The sequence below is a fragment of the Dermacentor silvarum genome, chromosome 4 (genome assembly GCF_013339745.2).
Source record: "Dermacentor silvarum isolate Dsil-2018 chromosome 4, BIME_Dsil_1.4, whole genome shotgun sequence".
NCBI classification, from domain to species: Eukaryota; Metazoa; Arthropoda; class Arachnida; order Ixodida; family Ixodidae; genus Dermacentor; species Dermacentor silvarum.
The window spans coordinates 47,487,911-47,512,509 of record NC_051157.2 but is presented as its reverse complement, the minus strand read 5'-3'; the positions used below and the strand labels follow the sequence as shown (position 1 = coordinate 47,512,509).

Below are 24,599 nucleotides of genomic sequence, written 5' to 3'. Positions count from 1 at the left end.
AGTAAAGCGTAGATAATGTGTATTCTAGTGAAATGTTGATTTATGTTATATATAGTGATATACTACAATCATACGTGTAGTTAGTAGCAGTATTTCGCCGATTGTTACCGCTTCATTAGACCAGGACGTAGTCTTCGGCTATTGGCTGAAGCAGTTTTATAAAGTAATTTCTTTCTGTCCAGAAATAATAAAGAAAGCTAACCTCCCATTACTTTACCCCAATATATTAGAATCTACTTCATGAATGCAGTCCCGCCATGAGACGCCACCTTCCTCCTCTAACCCTTCTTTAATTATTCTATCCTCTTTCTTCCCACTTTCGTCTCCACACAGATCATGAGCCATGCTCCCATTAGGGCCGCAGAAGTGTGTATCTTGTTCCCCTCAACCCCCTTTCTAATAGGATGGCAACTACAGAGAAGGGTGGTGGTTAGCATGCACCGGAAACGAGAAGGTTGGGAAAGTGCATCGCGTGTCGCTTACCAGTCGTCGGAGGTGCTGCATAGCACACCGTCCCTGAGGGGTGACCACTTGACACGGAAGGCCTTCTGCTTGTGTCCTTCCAGGGTCTTCAGGGGCACACCCCCGTCCATGCCCAGGTAATACACACGGATCACACCGTCGTCGCAAGCGGTGGCGATTATGCACCTACGCACGTTTGTTTTTCTTTAGTTCCTTATATTTTCTCGCTACGTATTCGTAGTAAAGCAGCGGCTTTTTCAAAGCACACTAGACCTTTCGTATAGAACAAACGTCAAGAGATCTCAGAAGCACTCCCTCGAGTAACATATTCGATGGTTATTCCCACGGGTACATGCTAGGAACAAAACAAAATAAGTGAAATCTTTATGCAATATCGGAAGACATCCCGCATCGCATTGCTCGGAAGTACATAAAGCTTTAGTGTGTTACAAAAAAGGACGTTGTAAGTTTGCGAGGGGGCAAAATTACTGATAGTCCTTCCATAGCATGATAGATATTGAGCGCAATTAACGATCCGTCGCTACTACGATGACCACTATGCTTCGTACTGTTCATCGTGGGTTTAAGATACTCACATTTCCCAAAGTGAACATTTAACGACAAAAATTAAAATATGGCCCCAAGAACATAAATCAGCGTTGGGGTTTTGTACCCAAAGTGAGAGAGCGAGAGAGAGAGAGAAAGCAAGAAAAATTTGCCCTGCAGGCTGTAAGCGATGACGTTAGTGTAGGACATATGACAAATTATGACCACCGGAGGTTATTCGATGTGCGCCAAATCCTAGTACCTAGGCGGCTTCGCATTCCGCCCCTCATCGGAATGCCGCTGCAGAGGTCGGAATAGACCAATCTCATCATGTTAAGAGCGCGTGTGCACCTACACGCGCTCTTAACACCCACCTACACTGCCGGCAGACTGATGTTTGTATAGACCTATAGCCACTTTCCCGCTATACTTAGAATCACGGTAACCTTGATGAAAATGTCGAGCAACGTGTGATTGCGGATTTTGCCAGCTAATTTCTAGAGTTGGGGGAGGGGGGGGGGGATCTTCTTTCTGGTATTTTACGTGCCACAACCCGTTCTGATTATGAGGCACGGGGGGGGGGGGGGGGGTCCTCTTGAACCACGCTCTCATTGCTGAATCCTTTTAACGATTCCTTCCCTGCATCTTCAGCGCGAGGCTAAAGCCAGTTGTCAAGGCAGATAGAGATTGAGGGAAAAAGAAAAAGAAACTGCGTGCTTCGACCCATAGTTGGCCTTCTGTCCTACAAGGACGATCTTTTCCGTTTTTCTTTGCGGCAGCGGGATCAGTCTATTCGAACCCACGACCTCGTGCTTAACCGAAGAATGCAATAGAGTCATATATAGCCACTGAGCTGCTGCGGTGGGTAATTGGCTGGGACAAGCTATCCAGGCCGCCAAGGACATAACAAATTTTCGAACCATTTTCACAAAAAAATGAGCTAGGTATGCAACGAACAAAGAAATAAAAAAGCAAGATCGGCCCTGGGGACACCTAGTTTCTCAAAAATGTTTGCCATCGCGTTTTGTCCCTGCATTGTCAGGTAAGCTCGTAACGGCGTTGAATGTCGATAGACTTACTCGTTATTCGGATTCCAGTCGCATCCGTACACAGTTGCGGGGTGGTGGAATGTCTGTACAAGCTTGCCATCAGCCCTGTGAACCATGCTAAAAAGAAATAACGGCGTCTGTTTCAGTTGCCCGTGAAAAGAAAAACGAAACAGAAATGAACGCGGAATAAGAAGAAGCCGCGCGCAAGTGTAACCATACTTGCCAGGTTGAATCCGCTCCAGCCGACGCTATCATTCTAGAGTCTGTCTGGTTCCATGCTACGCAGTATATAGCCGTCTCTTTTCCATGCTGCACAGAAAGGAAACGGAGGTATAGGTTAGTGTTAGCTGCGGAATACTAGATGGAGCTGACGGAAGAAGTGAGTTGCCGGCTACCTAATGGATGTAAAAAGAAGCATGTACTACATTGGCTCTGATAGGCTTACTGGCTGGGGCACTAAAAGGTTTATAAGCATGTACTCAGAATAAAAAATCATCTGTCCTTGTGCTCTTTCATATATTTTCACGCTCTGACGTGACCATCTTTAGTTCAAACAGGCCTCAAGATGAGAAACTGAAGATCGATGGTCAGGCGCAATTGTAGCATTAAGTTTACGTAACTGTAAACAGCTCCCATCTTTGTAGTCTACCAGAAGCAGCAAACCAATTTACAAAAAAAAAAAACTGTCGTAATAACTTACGCCGAGAATGACGGTCTTCGCTGCATTCTTCACAGTGTCCCAGATGAGAAGTCCGTCCTTTGATGTTCCCAAGGCGACGCAGTCTTGTCCAGATGGGGCCCAGGACAAGCAATATATTGTACTCGTTCTTGGCGGAGATGTCATGACCTGCCACAAAATAATGGAAGATCTGGGGAATCGTAAACGTATCTGAACTTCAGCCTCAGCCGACTGGATGCTAGAACATTTTCCGTATTTACTCGCGTAATGAACGCACTCGCATAATGAACGCACCCCCAACTTTAGTCGTCAAAATTTGCATTTTTTTTCTCCCGCGTAATAAACGCACCCTGAACTTGCTGCCGTGATGTAGGGGTGACACAGTACGATTCGCCGTCCGATATGGCGTCCGGCCGGTACGATTGTATCGGATGCCGAATTGTTCCGTGTGTCTCCTACTTTTATTGCGATAGCAATCATATGGAGACTCCGGACGCATTCTTGCCGTCGGCGCCGCCGATCGCGGCATCTATCTCCCGCGTTCGAGGGAGGAAAGCGGGGAGGAAACGCGCCGTATTTCGTCACGCGCATGGCGCCGGTGGGAGGGGAGGGAGGGAGGCGGCGCAGCAACTGCTCATTGCGCGGCCGCGCGCGCTCTATCTTGAAAGCGATCTGCGTCGGGGGCTGAGTCTAGGTGCGACGGCGGCTTATACCTTTGTGCGTGCTCCGTTATCGCCGCTCAGTTTGCGTTGAAGCGATACACGGCACTAAGGTGACTTCGCTCGCTGTTTCTGCCGCAGCTTCCTCGCGCCAGCGTTTCGACAGCGAGTGTCCGCGGTCATCGAGTGTGATTGGTTCATGTGTGCCTGTGCGCGCTGACACCATGCTGTTTAAACTACTTTGCAAGTTTACATGGCCCATAAAACTACTATCCTTACTTCGATTGCGATAGCAAATGCGTTGACAGCTATCCGATGGTTCGCCTTTCGGGGAAACCGATTGTTTAAGAGGTGGCCTGCAAAAAAAAAAAAAAAAAAAAAAAAAAATCGCTCAAAATTTTACCTCGCATAACAAACCCCCCCCCCCCCCCCCAACTTTGCGAATATTTTTCGGAAAAAAAATGCTTTCATTATGCGAGTAAATCGGGTATTGGACTCTGGCCACATCCGTCGATAGCGCAGAAAGATATTCGGGCGCTACTGCAGCTTTCAGCTTTTTTTTTTTTTTTTGTTTCTAAACATCGCCCTCAAGTGGCCGATTGTAGTCCTGCTGTGCATCCTAAATATTGTGTGCGCACAGTGCCCACTCTCCCTCTTTTCATCTTTCTGTTACCCTTTCCTTTACATCCACTGTAGGGTAGCAAACCGAGCGCTCGTCTGTTTCGCCACCCTGTCTTTCCTCGCCTTGTTTTCTTTCTCCCTATCCCTGTCTGTCCCGGCGCACGACAAAATATTTAATATGTGCTCAAGTTCACCGCCCCCCCCCCCCCCCCAAAAAAAAAAAAAAAAGTGTTTGTCGCAAGGGCACATTCACGTCACTATTACAAGCAAGCCTGGTTGCAAACCGAAAAGGCTGAAATATAGGGGATGTGATGGGTGAGGTTACTTTCGCTTCCTGTACCTTTGTACCGTACACAGTATATCGCTTGTTTTATGGGACAAATAACTTTGGCAGGATTTTTCTGCGGGATAAGTTCTCATCAACATCGCTTGATCAGTGTGTGTTCTTTTGTCACTGTATTGCCGACTTATTTTACAAGCGACTTGCAAACCCCAGAAAATAAAAAAGAAAGAAAAAGGCATGGGGAATCTTTTAGTGCGTCTTATCAAAGGAACAACAAAAGCTAGTTTTGAGAGCTCAGCCAGTTAGAATAGTGGTGAAGTTGGAATTTTTTTAAACGGTGCCTCATCAGGTTTGGAGATTGCAAACAAGCAAGCATGGTTTGTCGACCACGCGGTGACGATCTTGTCTTCAACTTATTACACCAATGCAGTGCATAAATGAATGAATGAATGGATGAAAGGGTGCGTGTTCTTGACGGCGTATATTTGTTGCAGTGATAATATTTAGGCAGCGTTTGTTTTTTTATTGCGTGATATGGCGAACTGAGCCGCTAACTTCGGGTTAACTTTAACCACCTGAGGTTCTTTCACGTGCACCCAATCAACGCCAGGTGGTCAAAATTAATCTGGAGTCCCCCAATACGGCCTGTCTCAATCATATCATGGTTCTTTCACGTATATAACCCCATATTTTTTTAGCTAGCACATCCCGTAGAGATGGTATAGGTAGAGAGCCCGTACATCTAAGAGATCTAACAGTTGGCGATCGCCAACGAACGCACCACGCAACTCGGTTCCTTCGCGTCGGCGCCTTTGTATCGGTGGTGAAAGTCCGACACTAGCTATTCGCTTTAAAGAAAAATGCGGTGGGTGTTGTGACGTAACTGTCACGACATGAGAGACAAACTGATCCGATATGGGAGATAGTACAGTAGGGGAGGAATGCTAAAGCAGGCGCTGGTCGAAGCAACGGCACAGAACGTCTGCTGTGGGGAAGCTAGCTTATCTCCTCGCAACATGGCCCCGTAACATTTTCTGTATCCCTTATTACTAAACACTTTTTCAGAAAAGCTCAACAGAAAGCTCTTTGTACTGTGCCTTACAACTTTAACAACCTTACAACGATCAAAATTTTTGATGGTATCCGTTGAGGGGCCCTTCACGCACACTTAATAAATATAGAAAGAGCAATATATGTTTACATTTTTTAAAACATTATAGTTGCTTGCGGACTTTTCTAACGCACTCGACATAAATAAGTACTCAAACTTGGCGTGCTCACAGCGGTCATGGTCTCTATGTTCCAGATCTTGAGAGTCCCGTCAAAGCCGGCGGTGGCAAGAAGGTTGCAGTTGTCGGGCTTGAACTGACAGTCGAATATCGTCTCGGTGTGTGCCTGTAAGAAATGTTGATGACGTTAGCGCTTACTTCTTGCTACAATGACCCTGCTTTTAGTTGAATGTAATTTCTAGAAGATGGCAGAACAGATTTTGCCAACTAATCTGTCAGTTAAATAAGTTATAAGCCCGCCTATCAACGGTACTGGCTTGCGTCGAGAGTTATGTATATGTGCACTTGGGATAAAAACCATTCTAAATTTCTATTTCTTTTTAGTACATGATATTTAGGATACGTTGGCACATTTAGGCGGCACCGGCTACTCTTTTGCTTATAGAAAAAGTATATACTAAATATGACATAACAAACCAGCAGTTAACAAAAGAAAGGTACCAATGAAAAAGTCAGCCAGACGACGTAAATGCACTAAACAGTTTAGCACACAAACCACATCAAAAACAAATTTGAACATAGCTCACATAAATGTACAAGAGACAACTCGCAATACATTAGAACGGAAAGTCATCTCACATACAATAAATACAAATCACAACGGATGTCACATCAGACATCCTAGAACGTAAATTCAGCTGTCATGCACTAAATACAGAAAACACTAAGTCAGGTCATAGCAGTCTGGATCGTTATGGGCACAAAAAATGAATAGGACGTTGGAAACCGTTCTAGTTAAATGGCGCGTGATTTACGGTCGTAGCGATTTGACCATCAAATGCGTTGGACGAATACAAAAACTAAACGTTGTCTGGAACTTCAAACGCGTGTCATGGACGCGAACACCTACTACATGTACATTTTAGTAGCGTGTTTCTAAATCACTAGGCATGTCGAGTGGGCGACAGTGTGCATGCCAGAGAGCATTGGAAACACGCGGCGGAAAAAACACTGCATTGTGCATGCTTGCGCATAACAAGGAAAGGAGTAAGACGGCTAGCGTTCTGGACGCATCTAGGCCCTTGTATTCTAAGGACGTATCAAAAGTAATTCTGCGCACGAAGTATTTGTGTGCAAAAGTAAATTACCCTTCGTTTTGAGGTCTACTTTAGCTTTAACTATCAAAGCTTACGCAATCGTTTATACTTAGTGTTTTTCAGGCACCACAAAGAACAGTGATCATGCTGTCACGTGATGCACAATGAATGGATTGTTGGAGGAGGCAGCCTTGAACGTGGTTGTAGGAACGTGTAATGTCCAGAAAATATGCATTGCTTTAACGCAAGACACGGCACAGAGGATCCAAGCCCAATTTACGGATCAAACGTCAACTCTAACCAAAAGACTTTTGCTCAATAGTTCAGCTCGGGACCCAAGTCGTGATTTCTGCGCGTTTGGAAGCCAAGAAACTTGCGGGTACGTATATTGTGTTTCAGCACTAGCTCCGAAGCTTCTAATCCGGCTGTCACAGAACAGGAAAAACAAAAAAAAAACATTCTAAATTTTCGGAGCAATTAAGGCGAAAATAATTAATGTAGCGGATTAATGTCAGTGACCGCCCGCCTGGGCGTTTAATCCTGGGATCAAAACTGAGCCCGGGCTAAAACCTGAGAAGAACGCCCCTGTCAAGCGCTTAATAGTCCTTAGCTGCTGGCAGTGCTGCCATAGTCGTCTGACGTTGCGACCTTTCCGAGCCCAACGCCATGTAGCCTGGTGCGCGGTTTGTTTACTCACGGCCAACTTCATGTGGTAAAGGAGGCAAAGCTGTGCATGCAAAGCGCGCACAAGTAAGAGTGCTCCAAAAATAGTTCCGAAGTTTCATTCCTGTTAGTTTTAAACTAGGGAACATCTTCATTACTACAAGGATTATAATAAAACAAGGCAAGATATACATCACTCAGTGTTAAATATGACCTACACTTACGCTTTTCTCTGTGTTGACAAATGCGAAACCCTCTCGCGTGGAAGCTACGCTGATTCAGTACCTACTCCAAGAAACCGAAAACACTGCCAAACTCTGCCGGACTACTTCGCGCAGTAACACGTGTGTAGATGTCACAGAAAGTTGAACGGCAACGCGTGACTCACGCTGCCATCGACGCAGCCTCAACAGTAAACTATATAGCATAGCGTAGCTCGAAAGCGCGTTCGCGTCTGCATTCTTCTAGGCCTTTCGCCAAGCGCAAGTGCCCTATTGAACTAAATTAATATCTAAAAGCAAATTGCGTCACAAAATGCGTAAAGTACGACGTGCACACTAGCTGTGGACATGATAGCTTCGAATTGCTATTCGAATATACTAGAAAACAACAACCTGTCACGTGGCAACTAAAAGACAAAGCACTTTTTCTAGCTGCCGTTTAGGGTCTGAGTGGCTGCAGGACGCTAGGTGGCGTTACCGTTAGCGCAGCATAAATCCGCATTCTTGTAGGCCCTCTGCCTAGCGCAAGTGCGTTATTGAACTAATTGAATTTCTTGATGCAAGTGTGCCGGACAATTCGTAAAGCACGACTTACAACCCACAGACACGATAGCATTGGATTCTAATTCGAATACGCGAGAAAACATTTCTGCTACGCGGAAACTCAAGTACGAACCCCTTTTCGAGCTGCCTTTTTTTGGGTGAGCACGCCACGAAAAATCCCCGACCAACTAGAGGCTAACAGCTTCGCTGTAAAAGGTGTTTTGCTGGCATGGCCGTCGATGATCACGCACCGTGTCCCGCATGAAGTCCCAGGAGCGTCGCCGAATGTTGTAGAGACCGACGGCTCCGTCCGCGAATAGGCACAGCACGCGCACGTGTGGTGGAAGGCGCACCGCGTTGCTCGCCGGCTGCTGCTGCTGTTGGGAGGCCACGCTCTCGGCAGACGGCACAGCCGAGAAGCGCTCCTTGTCAGGGAAGCCGGTGCAGACGCACAGGGTGCGAAAACCACTGCCGTGCAGAGGCAGGTTCTCCAGAGGGGTGTTGCGGGAGACGTTCCACACGCGCAATGTCCCGCACGCTTTGTCTGCGACGGGAAAGAGTAGCGCAGAAAGGCACCTCAGGATCGCGCAAAGTGTGCATACTAAAGCATGTGCGCCACACGCCCAATTATTTCCGCCGTAGGTCAAAACCTACTCCCACAGATACCAAATGCTATGTCATGCATGAACTGAAGCATTTAATTCTACGAATTTTTTAATGCTATTGCGCCGTTATTATAGATATGCTAAGTTATTCTTTTATATTCCGCTTAACTGTTGAACTACTGGTTGATGTCGTAAGGTAAATAGCTACAACTCACTTCCCTCATGTCCGACTAGGTTATGAATATACAGGGCTTTAACGAATACCATACGGTTTATTTGCCACTTTTTGTTTTAGTCAGTTACCACATACGGTTAAAAGTTGTGAACTGGGTCCTTCCTAGCAAAAACAATCCTGTAGACGGTCTAGAGAGTCCATAAACGTTTTTCTATGTACTTTATAAAGATAACTTGTAGACATCCTGTGGACTTATGGTTTTACACTTATGTCCTTTAATTACAGTCTGCCAATAACAACCATTCAAAAATCTGTCGGACAAGACTAAAGAAAATATACTTAAACGTCTATAGGTAGACAAGGCATCTTATACGTTTACGGAACATTTATATAGGCCGTATAAATCCACTTTTTATAAGGAACTGTTGTGCCCGTAATCAGAGTGTAAAGATTTTACAAAGGTACGAGGATAAGATCGAGTGACTAAAGTTCACTGCCGTTCTTGCACGCATTAATCTCTTTAGTCACAAACCAAGACAGACTTTCGTCAAGATTTTTATATTTGCGTTTCTGAAAACGTTCAGTAGATTTCATCGAAAGTGCCTTTCTTTTATAGCCTGAATTTCAGCAACTTCCGCCTACCAAAAATTGCAAGTATATACAGTATTTGAATATCAGCGCGGACAGATGCTTCAAGAGTAAACAGTGTGCTGCACTGGCATCCTTACATTTATTATGGTTGCTATCATTATCGATTTCCTCATTTGATATTGTTATCGTTAACGTTTTTACTCTTGAAGTAAAAAGGTCCTCTACTACTGCAGTTATATCTGTTCATTTCTCCAGAACAACCAGCAGCCGATTTATCATCGCACAGGACAGAAGAGTACTTGGAAACTTCTGCGCTAACATGACATGTGACACTTGTTTCGGTTAGTGATTGAGAACACTAGCCCTAAGCTCTGTATTCAGAACTTTGTAAAGACGATGCCTTTCTTAGCGAGTTGCCCCTATCTTTCAGTATCGGGTATGTGCGGTTATAGCCTTTTTCGTGGGCCAATCCTGGAGATGGCGGCCGATCCCAAAGCTAGTGCCGTCTAAAGCCGTTCACGTCGGCACATGCAGTCTAAAAATCTGGACCGATTCCGAGGGCATGTGCAGAGAAAAAAAAAAAAAAACCTAAGCAGTCTGATGCTCCACGTAATCCCCTCACGCGAGGGGTGACGCGACACAGTGACATGCGCTGCGACCCCGCCGCATTCACACCCTCAACTAGTTCAGGAAGACATTCGTAGATCGACGTCGAGGTCCAACCAGAGCTCTAATCACTCCCAACTTTTTTTTTCTTGCAGTGGCTAGAGGAACGAGCAAGAGCAAGCAGTGCTCTTGCTCGTTCCTCTAGGTCGACTGCGACTGAATATGGCAAAACGTGCCGCACCTCCAGTTAGGAACATTCCAGCCGCACCGGGCACCCAGGCGAGTGAGGCGACGGTAGTGGCCCGGCTGGGGCAGGCGTACGTAGCCAGCACCTGCAGCTCGGTCGTTGCCGACCAGTCGAGCAGGAATAGCTGGCCGCTGGGGAGCGCAGCCAGCAGGTACCCCGGGGACTGGTCGTCCCAGCGCAGCGCCACCACGCTGCGGGTGTCCTCGTCCTCGCTGTCCGGAGGCACGTCGTGAAGCAGCCGCACGTGCTTCTGGCACGCACCACCTGGTGGAGCGAGACCCGCCCGCCCGCCGTGAGCGCGATGTTACTTTACATGAACCGTCGCATAAGTAGGGACAGCTGGGCGAGTTGGTGCAGTAACATAATGAAACAGTGCTGTAAAGACGACAACCACGAATGTTATTTGTTATCGTCCTGTTCGTCTTTAGCGCTTTCGCATCATGTTACACGAACCACGCAAAAAGTGCGTCGAACGTGTATGGGCTTGTGATAAAATTTTGCCAGTCGGGCTTTCACGCCACAGGCCTACAAGCCGGACATAAACATTGGTCACGTCCCGTGAATGTGTGCAAGCTATGTATCTCCAAGAAGTGACACATTGTTGCCACCGCCGCGCGAAAGCTATTGGTGATCTCGCTAAAATACTCTACTAGAACACGTCCGCGCCATGCTTTGGCGACTCCTAGCTCCAAACATCCTACACATCCAGAAAATGTCTCAACCACAATGTTTGTGGAAGGACTAGGAAGGGTGCGAGGAATCCTTTATAGCACTCCGGTGTCTGATGTACGATTTTCTCGAGTTTGCACGCATGTGCAAAGTGTTTTTCTCTAACGGGGAAATGTGTACGATGGTTTGTCATTAAGGTTTTAGTTAGGCCATGACCCCGTTATTTTTTTGGAAAGAGGTGTCGCGGTCAATACACGCCGCTTACCTAACGTTATAGTGATATTTAATATCTGGGATATGATACAGGAGGCGCACGCAGTAAATACATTTGTACCCGTAAAGGTGCCAGTTTGTCTCGTGGCTAACACCCCTGCCCTTAAGGGGCAAGATTGAATTGCTAATGGGGACAAATTAAATTTTCTTTTTCGGTGACATATTGTGGAAAGTAAAATCGATTATAGCTGCGACAGACGACACAAAAAATAAGAATGAAATAAACTGATACCTATCGCTGTGAAACTTTCGTATCAGATACTTCGGAGTGCATGAGGTGGTCAGAATTTTTACACAGTAACCACTTCTCTCATCGTGGGAGTAGCTTGAGCTAGCTGTCGTGTGCAATTAAATTTTACCAGCTTTAAATGTAAAAGTGTTGGCCGTGAAACAAACCAGTGCCTACCTTTAAGGAGCAAAATTTTATACTGTGCGAGCGGAACAATTATGACGTTTCTTGAAAAACTAATCGCACCTGGGTGCCTAGTAAGCACCCGGCCTCGCTTGCTAATTCATCCACTCATTCTTATCCATTCAATGACCCATTCATTGAATAAATGATGGGCCCAGTCATTCATTCAATAATTCATATGTTGGTTGATGAATCAAACAATTGATTGGTGATTCAATAAATGAAACTTGTTAATTTAGCTAAAAATTTACGCCCGAAAGATTGTCTACGTCTTTTTTAACAGTTACCAGCTCCACCCTCACCAAACTTACGTCGCCAAGGCTTTCTTTCAACATGTAAAACTTCGCATTGTTTGAAGTAGTGTCTCCGCAGTAAATAACACCTAATAAAAATAAAACGTACTAAGAATGCACTACTGATGCGCGACATCTTCACACGAATGCGCGAAATAAGGTATTCATAAGAATGCTTAGCCAGAAGAAGCCCCACCCATGTTGAATTCAGAGAGCACTCTCATTCTTTGATCGTATTACTTGGCGGCGTTTGCAAGGCTTTTGTGCTCTTCGATCCTAAATAAAAAAAAAAAAGGAACGGGTGAATTGTGTGTGTACAGCGAGGGTTAGGCAACATTCCTTACATCAAATTCATAGGTGACCTGCAGACACGCAGGCACCACTTCTCGCTCGATTTTTTTTTAAATTCTGACAGCTCCACAAAGGAAGTGCTTGTAATGAGTTTCCCTTCACCCCCCCTGTCCGTTCCAGCCTCCAGCACCCTGTCGTTTCTACAGCAGGCGCGTCAAGGCACTGGGATCGCAATGCACACAGCGCCAGGATCAATAGCGAGAAAACCGGAACCCCCCCACCGGCCATCGCTAAAATGCGGGTATTTCATTTATTTAACACGTTTTGGAAGTTTCGACTGCGCTGAAACGCGTGTGGACACGCAATAATAGGCGAATTCCTGCCGTGTCCGAGCCCGCATGGTAGACGTGTGCCCGCTTGTTTGCTTATCGTTCGTCGCGGTAAACGGCCCTGTCATCTCTCAGAGTGACTGCCTCTTGCCCCTTGTCCAATACGGCTCGCCCTACGTGTAGAATCGATTTTAGTCCTCGCCGCGGAATATAATGCCTGTGCTGAAACGCTCCAGTATGCTGTCCAATAATTTCGTACGTTCTTCATACGTTTTAGTGACGAGGTTTATGGAACTGGTATAAACTATGTAAATTACAGCTTGTTTCCATTAAGAAGACACTGAACAGATGGTGTTATTGTACCGTACATGAAACGTTTTAGTCGGGAGTACGATAGTCGAATATGGTGTAACTAGATAACATAGGACTACCTATGTTCGTAGCTAACTATATAACGCGATTCCTCGTTTTTAACTCGGAACTGCGCTATCTGTTTGTCTAATGTCTTAGGTGCTTACGTCCACGCTGAACGTACAGCTTCGCAGCACAGGGTTCCAACAAGAGTGGGCAGTCCAGCGGGCCCGGGAGGCGGCGACGAGGCAAGGCCTCGAAGTCCCCTCATGGGAGACGTGAGCCCGGGTAGTTAAACTTTGCCGGATTTTTAATAAAGTTGTTTCCATCCATCCATCACGTTTTTAACAGCTTGAAAAGAGCTTGTTACAAGCTATCGATGCAGAAGAAAGCTTGAAATAAATATACACAGGTGCAAACACCGACTTCAATGACATTGCATCGAACGACTTCTCACTAAAATGTAGGAGGCATCATAAACCGCGAATGCTCGTACGCACTAACCAATCTAATACGCCGCGTAGCGAACCACGGGGGAAAAAAGAAGGTGATTATATTATAACTTGTTTCGCCTATTTGCTGGTTTATTATTGTATCGTGTCCCGTGGCAAAAAGCGGTGGGATTCTAAGGCTCTACCTTGCTTAATAAACCGAAACTCTTTTGAACATGATCAATGACGTTGACCTATTTCGCATTTCATAACAGTGAATTTGGTACGAATATTAGTAGGTATAACAAATATTGAGCTATCTAGCGTGTATGGAACCAATCTAGGGATGTGCGTTCAGAGTACGTATGAAATGTGCAAAGATGACGGAACAGGAAGGCTTCAGAGTGCTTGGACCTTCCAAGTTCTTAATTTGTACATGCCTTGTTTGCCACAGGCAACAACCAAGGTAAAATCTTAGGCTTGTTGACACGTGGTGTATGTTTTACATGTTTTCTGCCTTGAAATTCACATATTTCTCACGTCACAAAGGGGTCACATATTTCTCATGAACAACAATTCGCACACGAATATGTTCGTGAGAAATATGTGACCCTTTGTCAACGCACTCCTTTCCCAGCCCACAAATATACGCACACTTTTACCCTGACTTGACAGACCCACACTGCTCATTATGTGGGTCCATAGCCACCTTAAATCATATTCTCTGGGACGCTCAAATCGCTCCCTCGCCTGAAGCGTGGGAAGCGATACTTATGAACTCTAACTTGGAGGTTCAACTTCGGGCCATCAAAAGAGCCGAGGAGGTGGCTGTAAGGCATCACCTGGTAGCCACCCCTCACTAAGCCAAATTAACAAAATAAATTTGTTTCCTCCTCCTCAGTGCACAAAAACGATGACAAGAGAGAGAATGGATGCATAAATAAGCAGGGAGGTTAACCAGAGTTAGTTCCGGTTGGCTACCCTGCACGAAAGGAAGAAGTAGGGGGATAAAGAGAAAGAAAGTGGAAGGAGAGAGAGAGAGAGAGAGAGAGAAAGACGAGCACAAACTGCGTACACTATAGAGCGGTAGGAGGCGGCGTTCTGAAAGTCTACCGCGAAAGCCCGTAGACCGCAGGAACCTTAGTAACGGGAGCAAGCCCTTCAGCATGGATGTTCTTTGGGAGCACTGACCTAAGGCTTTTAGTACTGATAGTGGACGATTCTCCAATCAGTCCAGCGCTTCGCACATCAGTTGTCTCTATGAATTGTGCTTGTCAGTCTGATAACGGGTCGGAGAACATAAACGTAGATATTTGACGGAGTCATGTATGAGTGGGCAAATAATGATGAAAACTTTTGCCAATAATGCATCGAGGCAAGTTAAGGCCAACTTGGCATCTTGATTTTTGGCAGCGATGGCGCAAAGTACCGCACTAATTGTAAATCACCGGCACATATTCTGCTGTCGCGGGGTCGGATATGCTATATAGTTTACCGAGGAAAATACTAAAATTTTTGGTTCAGATTAAATGTCCGTGAATGACGCCACTACTATTTTTCAAAATACCATAGATCGTATATGGGTAGCTCACGTCTGTATATTTGTAACACACGTCCGTTCTTGTTTGTGTTGTTTGTGTCTTTTTATGTAGATATGTGTATAATCGTCAGCTGCTTCATCCGCAAAAATGTCACCTTATGTGAGTGTTTTCGAACACTTGTGTTTATGGAACTGTGTGTCCTCTTAGTGATCTCTTACTCTTTTCTCTGACTTCCTTTATTCTTGTGTGGAACTTCGCAGCTGTTTGTGAAATTTGATTGTCTCAATGTTCTCGTGCTTTTAGTTTTCCTTGCGCTCCAAAGAAGGAGCCACCTATCCTTCAATTTCATATCCATAGAAAAGGCCGTCACAGGGCAGCACTGTACCATCAGTCAGCAGTAGTGTTGCCCGGAGTATCAAAAGAGGTATCTAGGAATAGAGGTCTTTATATCAACAAAGGCGTTTGAGTAATTCAAATAATCTATATAGCATTTTTATCACTTATAAAGAACTACGGTGTGTCTACTTCATATTATCTGTAAGAACCTTGTTAAATTGCATGAACTTCAGGCAAACGTTTGTTGCACTCCAAACGGGGCAACACAAACGCATCTATTACAACGGCGCTAGAATCGCCATCGCAGCATGGCAGAAAAGCACGAAACATCACCTGCGTGCCCTCGATTTGAACAGGCCAGAAATGCCACCATGTTGGGCTTGCCACCTCCAGACACTGGCGGAGCTTGGCATGACGCCGGCAAGCTCGCCATCTACAGGCAACAGACAATAATTATTCTAGGAACGCACTGTTCGTCTTTGCGTTGTTTTCTTTACACCATTTTATTCCATTGTCCGCATTTAAGCTAACAGGAGGCAAGTAGCTGAGGTGTAGAACAGATCATACGATTCAGAGATGATCGCATACTACAACTGAGATTTACATGCCTAATTTATTACTTTCGGTGATGGATCATTCTCGGCATACTTTTTTTCGCAAACCTTTTTTTATTTTATAATTACTTTCCCGTTACAAAATTAAAGACTACAGCGCTTTTACTGCTGAACACAAAGTCGCGTGTCCGATACCCATTAACGGCAGCCACATTACGGTGATAGCGGAATGCTGCCGCTCTAGCCGAATGTTCAGCCGAATTAGTCGTAGCCCACCGCTGCGGCGTCTTTCATAGTCCACAAGTAGCATTGCGAGATTAAACTCATTATTTAATAGATTACCGTGCTGTCGCGCGATAATACTAGCGAAAGTGACCGATCAGAATGCGGTGCCTGCGTGCGTAAGTGGCGAAGGAAACTGTTTATACCAGTTAAATTTCATGAATAATTCATTAATTTTAACACATCGAAGCAACACAAGAAGTATGAAAGGCGTCACATAGTGAAGGATAACTCAGGTTAACTTTGACCACCTGGAGTTAACGCGCGCACAAAGCACGGCACAGGAGCTTTTAGATGCGAAGCATGTTATGGTCGGGGCTATGTCACTCCCTCCCTCCAGCCATCCATCCATCCAGCCGTGCGGCGTCCACACCCCTACTGCGCATGCGCAGCCTCCTCCCCCTCCTCTCCTCTCCTTATTTCATCTCCTCTCGGCATTCATGCGCATCCTCCTCCCCCTCCTCTGCTCTCCTTGTCTCATCTCTCCTCTCGGCATTCCTCCTCTCCTCTCCGACGCTCCTCTCCTCTCCGGATTGCGTAATGAATGGCAGCACCTGCGGCTCCGCGCGCGATAATGCGAAGCAGCTTAGGTTAGAGGCGCGACGGTAGGCGCCCCAGAGGCACCGGCAACAGTCACCAACGCCGCGCGCGTTCGGTGCGAACGCGGGCAAAACGCCGACGGCGTCGACAACAGTTCTGGCGTTGCTGGTGCTTCTGCATGTCCAAGTTTATACAGCTGATAAAACTACCTTGAGTCGACCCCATGGACTGCTTCGCATACTACTCAGGGTTCCCCTACGGGAAGATGGTGTAATTCTTTTGCATTCCGCCCCAACAGAAATGCTCCTGCCACAGCCGGGAATTGAACCCGTACCCACAAAGCACCATAGCTACTAAGTCACCACGGCCACAGGTTAGATTCGAAAGGCGGCGCTCGAGAGACGCAAACGCCACCAGCCAACAAATTGCTGCGTTTATTAGGGTCCAGAGCAAAGCTCCACGTCTAGCTAGAACACAGTCTTGGGAACGCGCACAAATCTCACCGCTCTGCAGGACGGACAGGGAGCCGTCCTGGTGACCCATGGCCAGCTTTCCCGACGGGTGCCACGTCATCTGAGTGACGGCGCTCGAGAACTGCGCCGCCTCCCGCCACGGCTCGCGCGGGCCGTCGGGCACGGACCAGGAGTGGAGTGGGCCGCGACCCGACAGGTAGGCGATCGTGTCGGGAGCGTCGGGTCGCCACGACAGCAGCAGCGGCAGGCAGTGGGGCTCGCGCAGCGATGCCACCAGCTGCCGCTGGCCGATGTCCCAGACATACACGACGGGGTCGAGGCTGCCGCTGGCGATCCACTCTTTGCGCGTCGGGTGCCAGTCGATGGCCGTGACGGTGCGCTTGTGCTCGGCCATGATGGCGCGCAGCTTGAACTCGCCGTTAGACTCGTCCATCTGCGCGCGCAAGCACAGAGTAAGCACCCATTTGAAAAGCACAACTGACAAATTTTGGCGTAACTCTCCCAGGGGGTAATGCTGTACACATACATAAATACCCAAGAAAGCTGACAGGGGAGGAGGGGGGAGACCGCCCCGATAGCTTAATGGATAAACCACTGCACACGTAATTGCGGAAGATGTGGGTTCAGGCTGCCATCTGCGGCAAGTTTTCGACCGTTTTCGTTTCACGCTTCCTTATTTCTACATTTCAACTAAGCGGTAAGATTTAAATTTGTATTATGCTTTCTTTGGCGTAATTGTCTGTTTGCTCCATCTGTTTGTCTCTAACAACCTTAAAGCCCCTCTGTTTTCTTTATTCTCGCTCAAGAAATACAAAGATCCCTTTAAAGCTTAAGTGTGATATGCTGTCCAGTCACTATAATAAAGAATGTCGGGACTGTCGTTGCATCAGCAAGTAGAGGGCCGCTCACAGAACAGAAGATATTGCGAAAGATTATGAAAAATTAGCGTATGGGTATATGGTGCCAGAAAGTGCTGACCGACTTCAACACTGAGGTAAAGCACACAGACAAGCGCTGACAAGCAATAAAAAAATTAAAAAAGGAGGGATTTATGATCCAATGTCAATATCCGATTATAAGGCACGCGCCGTATTGCGGAACACCAGATTAATTTTGACCGCGTGGGGCACCTTAACGTGCACCTAATGCATATTAAACGAGCGTATGATGCATTTCCTCCCCATCAGTATGCAGCCACCGCCACTGGGACCGAATCCGCGACTTCGAGGTCAGAAGCGCAGCACAACCCTTGAGCTACCGCGAAATAAATTTTGTCTCGGAAACACGACGCTCGTATGATGAGAAACCACACACAGCAAAAAAGAAAGAAACAAGAAATATATAATCACTACTTGCCTATGTTGAGTTCGTGCTGCAGTTAGCGATGTCTACCAGCGCATCATAGACGGACAACAGAACGGACACACGGTGGGCGGTGTGTGTTCATTCTGTTGTCATCGTCTAATGCGCTGAAAAACATCGATGATATCACTACTTCGTTGTTAGCGCTGAACTAGGTGAACAGATAAGCTGCGGCATGTGATACGCTCTGTATGGCGTCTCGAGACAACCGCAATGCGCTAACTTAATAGTGGGCAACCTATTCAAATCATCTTCTGTTTCTACAAGGAGCATTCAGGTGGTTATGAAAAAGAGAGAAGGTCGAGTTTCGGCCAGATATTGTACCTCGTAGATGTAAACGGCGAGTGTGGCAGCATAGGCGAAACGATGGCCGCTGAAGCTTGCCACGTTGACGTGCCATGTCTGGCAGCCGGCGGCAAGCAGACCGACCTGGCGCATCATCGAACTCATCTTGTCCGTTTACGCGTGCCCACTTCAGCACTGCTAGATGAGGGGAGCCATTTGGACCTAAAAAGAAAACATCGAACAGCTGAGTATATACCTCCCCATTTTCTACACACTTGGTGCATTGCACACGCAAGGCGCACCCGCTGCGTTAGTCAATTAAATTGCAAATAGATTATTGAACCATCACATATGTACATGATAGCAGACAGGAGCCCCCGGTAAAAGCTTGACAGAGCTATGGACGCCTATATATCACACCTTGATGGCATTGCAGCCGCATGGATCGGGCTTATTAAGGAAACTAACATTCAGATTAAGTTCAGCAACAGCCACAATACAAAGTTCGAATTACACAAGGAAATACATCATTATAGTAAGTCAAGAGGTAAGTCTGCGACGCATTTCGTGGAGAAGAAACATACAATATGAATGGAAAATAAACATGATCAACTCAAGGTAATGCAAGAACGGTGAGCACATTTTGTCGGTTTAATTACGTTAGCACTGAACAAATACAGCCTGTGAAAATCAGACCGTCGACCCATTTGTAAAGAAACCAGATCATGTGTGAATGTTACACTGGGAACATCTTGCTCGGTCAGTAGCGGATTTTTTTTTTATGTTGCCAAGGAGTGTTCTGTTCTTGTTAAGTTCCGGGAACAGGCCGCATAGTTTATGTTCCTGGTGATGTCACACTTAATCGTCTGCCATAGTTCCTGCGGGTCTCCTGTCTCCATGCGCTGATGATATAAAAGTCCGAGGACACCAAAGCACTTCTGATGAGTTGTGAATACGAAAGCATTAATGTACAATTGAACGCCGCTGAGTTGACCCTTTGAGTTTTGAGCTGTACCATAGCAGTGTGTGCTGTCTGAGATAGCACGCAGCAGCAGCCTGCGGTGCCAACGCCGCATGCAACCGACGTTCTACGCGACGAGAGACCGAGGAGGCCGCAACGGCCACCAAAGCCGGCATGCGCGCGCAGCAGCTATAAGCGCAGTGGGGGGTGAGAGAGAGATACGGACCGCGCGCCGGCTTCCGAGAGCGAGACGGCAGCACGCGCGCGTCACACGACTGCCTCGCCGACGACAACCCGTCTCGCCTCGCGGTGTCGCGTCGCAGTATCTGCTCCGTCGAGGCGCGCTGGTGACGTGGCGTCGCGGCAATGCCCTCTCCCCTCACGCAACATCGTTTGCCTGCACTGCTTCATCGAGGTGCGCTCGTGAGACGTGGCGTCGCAGCCATTGGTAATTTAGGTGCCATTTTGCTGCTACAGACGCCGACTTTTTCGCTCAGTGGACTATTTGAGGTTGTCGCGTCAATAAATTTTGTCAACTCGAGGTTCTTACACCTAAATTCAAGTTCACGGTCTCTGGCGCTCATTTTGGCTAGGGAATCGAACCCGCGACCTCTTGCTTGGAAGCCGGAAACCATAGCCGCTGAGCTACCGCGCCGAGTGAACGGCAAGCGTAACTAACGCAAAACTATTGCGAACTGTCGAGCTGCGCGTCTACGCAATTACTAAATGTACACGGAGATGCAAGTGAAAGCACACGTGTGCGTCGTTAGCGAACGCGATTAACTTCCGGGCGGCTGACAGCGCCATCTGGCCGACACGGCCGGCGCTTATCAAGAGCGCTCCAGGCGCGCGAAAAGCCGCCGACGCGCGGGGCTTAAGCCGTCGGTCAAACAGCTTCCACTCGCCTGCGCTAACGGCGCTCTAGCTCGGCTGACACGCCCTGCACTTGATGTTTATTTTTTAAAGAGCACCGTTTGCGGAGAACATCGTGTGAGAATTCTGCAAAAATGTGCGCCAAATGCGCACAGCTCTGCATATTAATTGTGAGCATATCTGCGACTCGTGCGTGCTCCGGATTCTTACTCGGGGTCATACATTCAGCTAATGGCGATGTATAACGGCTGCAAGAGTTGGATAGAAAGAAAAATATAAAATGACTCCATGTCTGGAACCTCCGCCCGTAAGATGCCAGAATCCACTGCGAAAAACAGCTCGCAAAGGACAGAGGCATTGGAAGGCAAGTAGAAATGGCTTGGAATAAACCTGTGGAGGCGGGAGAATGTTGAAGACAGAGGAGCTAATTAGTAATATGTGACTTCTCAGAGCGGGATAGCTCTACAACTTGAGATTTTGCGCTATCCTCTCAGCTATATACCTGCCGACCTGGCTAATGCGTGCAACGGCCGATGCTCCTGCCATAAGCGGCCTGATTTATCCTGCAGACAGAAATGCTAGCAGGTGGCCTGAACGACAGCGATAACACTAAGCAATAACGCTGTGATGAATCTGCCTATCGTACATATTGTTACAGAACCTACTCTCGTTCAAGTGGGGTGTACGCATTTAAAGCAGCATAACCTAAGCCTGCTGTCGCTGTTTCAATAAAAAGGCAGCGTACTTGATGTTTTCTAAAGGAATTTAAGAGAAAACAAGAGGTGAAGGGCAGAGCGGATAACCAGATTAACTGTCCGGTTGGCTGCTGAGGCTCTCATTTCAACATAGTCGCAGAGGTGAATACTATAGAAGGTTGTTAACTTTTCTAATTTCAGGTAATACACCAATTATGCGTAACACAAAAGAGCTGAGTTGCTCAAGGTGAATGAGAACAAGGCTGCAATTTTTTTTAAAGGTTGCGCCGCATTTTTTAAGGCATGGCTGTTAGTTAGGGCATGGCGTATATGAATACCTCTTCAAGAAGCAATATAAACCTTCCAGAGAGATGCAGGGCCAAAATAAATCCGCGCAGTAGTTATCAGCGTGTCACACTTGAAGTGACTGCGTAATTATTGTTAAAAAAATGTCGCAGGAAAACATGTCTTCTATTATCACAAATCGGGAAGTGCACTCATACGCGCCCGCTGAGAAATAGTTTGAAGTTTGAACTTGTCCATTGAGTACATGGAGAGGACCGAGGAAAAAGCTCAGCTTGACGAGGCCCCCGGCCCCTATTACATAGGCAGCAGTCGGCAACTAATCCTAGTAACAATATAAAATCATCGCAATAAGAATCAAAAAGAAAGCAAATGACGCTTTGTAACATTCTGCATCACAAACTACAAAAACAAAAAAAAATTCCACATCATCACACTTGGTTGTGTGAGCTAGATTGACGCATACAGGCTAAAGTAGTCACATGCTTTATGACAAACGGGAGCGCGTGCCGCATGGTGCATGCAGGGTGAGAGAGAGAGAGAGTGAGTGTGATGACAATGGAAATGTTGACAAGCCGGCTTCTCCACAAAGAATAGATTGTTCAATGATCAAAGGATGATAACATGAGGTGCTATGAAAAAAAAGAAAGAAGAAAGAGCACTCTGACGAGCCCCTCATGCACTCTCGTAGTTTGTAGGTTTAGCCGGCGCTCTCCATTATAGTGCCCAATGACGGAGCATGCGTTGTCACGCGCATGCGCATTGATTATGACCTGGTGGCACACTTTGTCAGGCCACGCGAGAGCGTAATCGGGGTGCGCATCCGCTAAATCTACAAACTACTAGAGTGCGCCAGCCGCTCGCCAGAGTGCTCTGCATGTACCATACACAATGACACATTTACAATCACACAAATCAAATACACATTTACCATACACAATTAACTATTTCTGAGCACTTGCGGGCAAAGTGCAGAAGCTCGTGTTTGTTCACTGTGTTACGTCCTTGTATCGAAGTGCGCTGCCATATTACATGATGATTAACCAACTAGCCCACCAGTATGTCTTAAGCAAGTACTGAGTTTTAATATGCAAACAAGATAAATAATAACTTGACTCAGAATAAAACAGAAACTGTCATTTGGGCAAACATACCTTAGATCTTTACCAATGGTATGCATGTTATTGAACATACACGAAAAAGTGTCCGACAGGCTTTGGCGACTAAAAGACGTCCTACATGACTGGTCTTACATTCAGGCCGTCTGCTTCGAGAGACCTGCCGTTAGTCATGCTCATAAATGGAGACGCTTCAGAGCACGTGTTAGGGTTCACATACATAGAGTTAGGATTGTGGAAACAGCAGTCGGCCGCCACGTTTTCTGAGCACAGTGGTCTGCTTTCCGCCTGTCTACTCACGAAATTGTCATTGAATGCGTGACGTAATTATTTGTCATTTATCGCATTGCCTTGCACGATAATTTCATCGGGAAAGCACGTGGCCTTAGGTTGCAAGGTAGTTGCATTAAGTTCAGCCCTCACTTTATTCGTACTTCCCTGACAGTACTTAAGCATGGCACAGTAGTACGACTCTAGTTTGTCTTAGCTCTTAGTTTATTTGTGTACGCTTTAAACTTGGCAAATATTTCGGGATTATGACTTCTAAGAAATCGATAATACAATCGTCACCTTTATGAAAGGGAACACGCGAGCGCGTGTAACACAGCTTCGTCGTCGACGTGTCGTGCGGCCCGGCGGCCAGATGTGAAGAGGAGAGTGGTACCGTTCTTTATACTGCTTGCGCGTTTTCTTTCTGCGTTGATACTGCACGTGAGCGGAGAAGAGCGGAAGAATCTGATAAGACAGTCATGCCATGCTCACTGTTTCCGGAGCTTCGGCAGATACAGTGCGTCCGTTTCAAATTCAAGTAAAATAGTTCTTGTTTGCAGGTGTGCACAGGAGGCGAAATGCAAAAACGCCCATTTGCTTGCGTTGTAGTGCACGTTAAAGAACCCCACATGGTCAAAATTAATCCGGAGCCCTCCACTACGGCGCGCCTCATAATCAGAACTGGTTTTGGCACGTAAAACCCCAGAAAGTAAAAGAGAAGAAGGATAAAAAAAAAGCGATTGGTCCGGTTGTGCAAGTAGAATACGGAACTGTGCGCTCCTCTCCTTTTGTTATCGCATCCCGCCACAGCCACACACAGCATGTGGCCGACGAGGCTGTTTCCCCACGAGCTCACCTGTTTCCTTTCATGAATATGATTGTACATTAGTCTTAAGTTATCCAAATGAAACGGTGGCAAAGTCAAATTTTCTACTTGAAAGACTGGGTCAAGAAGAACTGCACGGCAGGACTGGAAGACAAAAGGACAGAGTATGGGCGCCCGTGTTGTGTCTTTCGGTGTTGAATTCAAGCCTTTTGCACTGTCCTTCACAAACATGCTCTCGCATCGACTACCCCGGCCCTTTCCAAGCGCTGGTGCCTCGTGAAATGTCCGGCAAGTATATAGGTGCACCGGAACCTTCAGTTGTCTAAATGCACTCGGCCAGTTTAGAAAATAAAAGAAAACATAAAATAAAAGAACTTTCGTTTCTTGTCTCTTATCTATTGCCTGCCGTGCTCCAACGGCTAATGAGCGACGTTGGAGAGCAAAAAGCAGGCGTGTCAGTGAATGCAATAAATAATAAACTAAGAAAAGTCAAGGCGAAAAACTAACCGGTCGACCGACGACGTGGCTCCGGGTCTCCGCCGAGTTCACGTCCCAGCTCTGACCGCAGGAAGTAAATCCAGGCTTGAGGGGGGATGACACGCTGGCTACGCTGCTGCTATACGGCCCGCCTACACCCTCGGCCCTTGGGGACCGTCGCACAACAATGAAGCAACAACAGCAGCAGCAACAGCAAGCACCGGCCAGCCAACGATCCGGCCAACGGAACTGGCGCTGTACTAAACGCCTGCAGCGGTGTCCAGCGGCGAAGCTGTGCCTCTTCTCTTTCCGGCCGGGCTTGTCGGGTGAAGCCGTGTCGGGCCGAGAGCGGCGTAGTGTGTGTGTGTGTTGGTCGGG

At 46.8% G+C, this 24,599-nt stretch overlaps 1 protein-coding gene across 1 annotated transcript in view; it reads right to left on the bottom strand.

The window, feature by feature from the left end:
- LOC119449961 (WD repeat-containing protein 17-like) overlaps nucleotides 1-24,481 on the bottom strand; it is a 58,234-nt gene extending 33,753 nt beyond the window's left edge. Inside the window, exons 1-10 of the mRNA XM_037713279.2 lie at nucleotides 24,252-24,481; nucleotides 18,738-18,920; nucleotides 17,082-17,484; nucleotides 10,271-10,540; nucleotides 8,304-8,596; nucleotides 5,581-5,694; nucleotides 2,758-2,904; nucleotides 2,281-2,366; nucleotides 2,088-2,174; nucleotides 484-648 (exon numbers count right to left, since the gene is read on the bottom strand). Coding sequence (XP_037569207.1) covers nucleotides 484-648; nucleotides 2,088-2,174; nucleotides 2,281-2,366; nucleotides 2,758-2,904; nucleotides 5,581-5,694; nucleotides 8,304-8,596; nucleotides 10,271-10,540; nucleotides 17,082-17,484; nucleotides 18,738-18,863 — 1,691 coding nt within the window. The 5' untranslated portion in view covers nucleotides 18,864-18,920; nucleotides 24,252-24,481. The remainder of the gene's footprint in view (nucleotides 1-483; nucleotides 649-2,087; nucleotides 2,175-2,280; nucleotides 2,367-2,757; nucleotides 2,905-5,580; nucleotides 5,695-8,303; nucleotides 8,597-10,270; nucleotides 10,541-17,081; nucleotides 17,485-18,737; nucleotides 18,921-24,251) is intronic.
- Nucleotides 24,482-24,599: the final 118 nt, after the last annotated feature.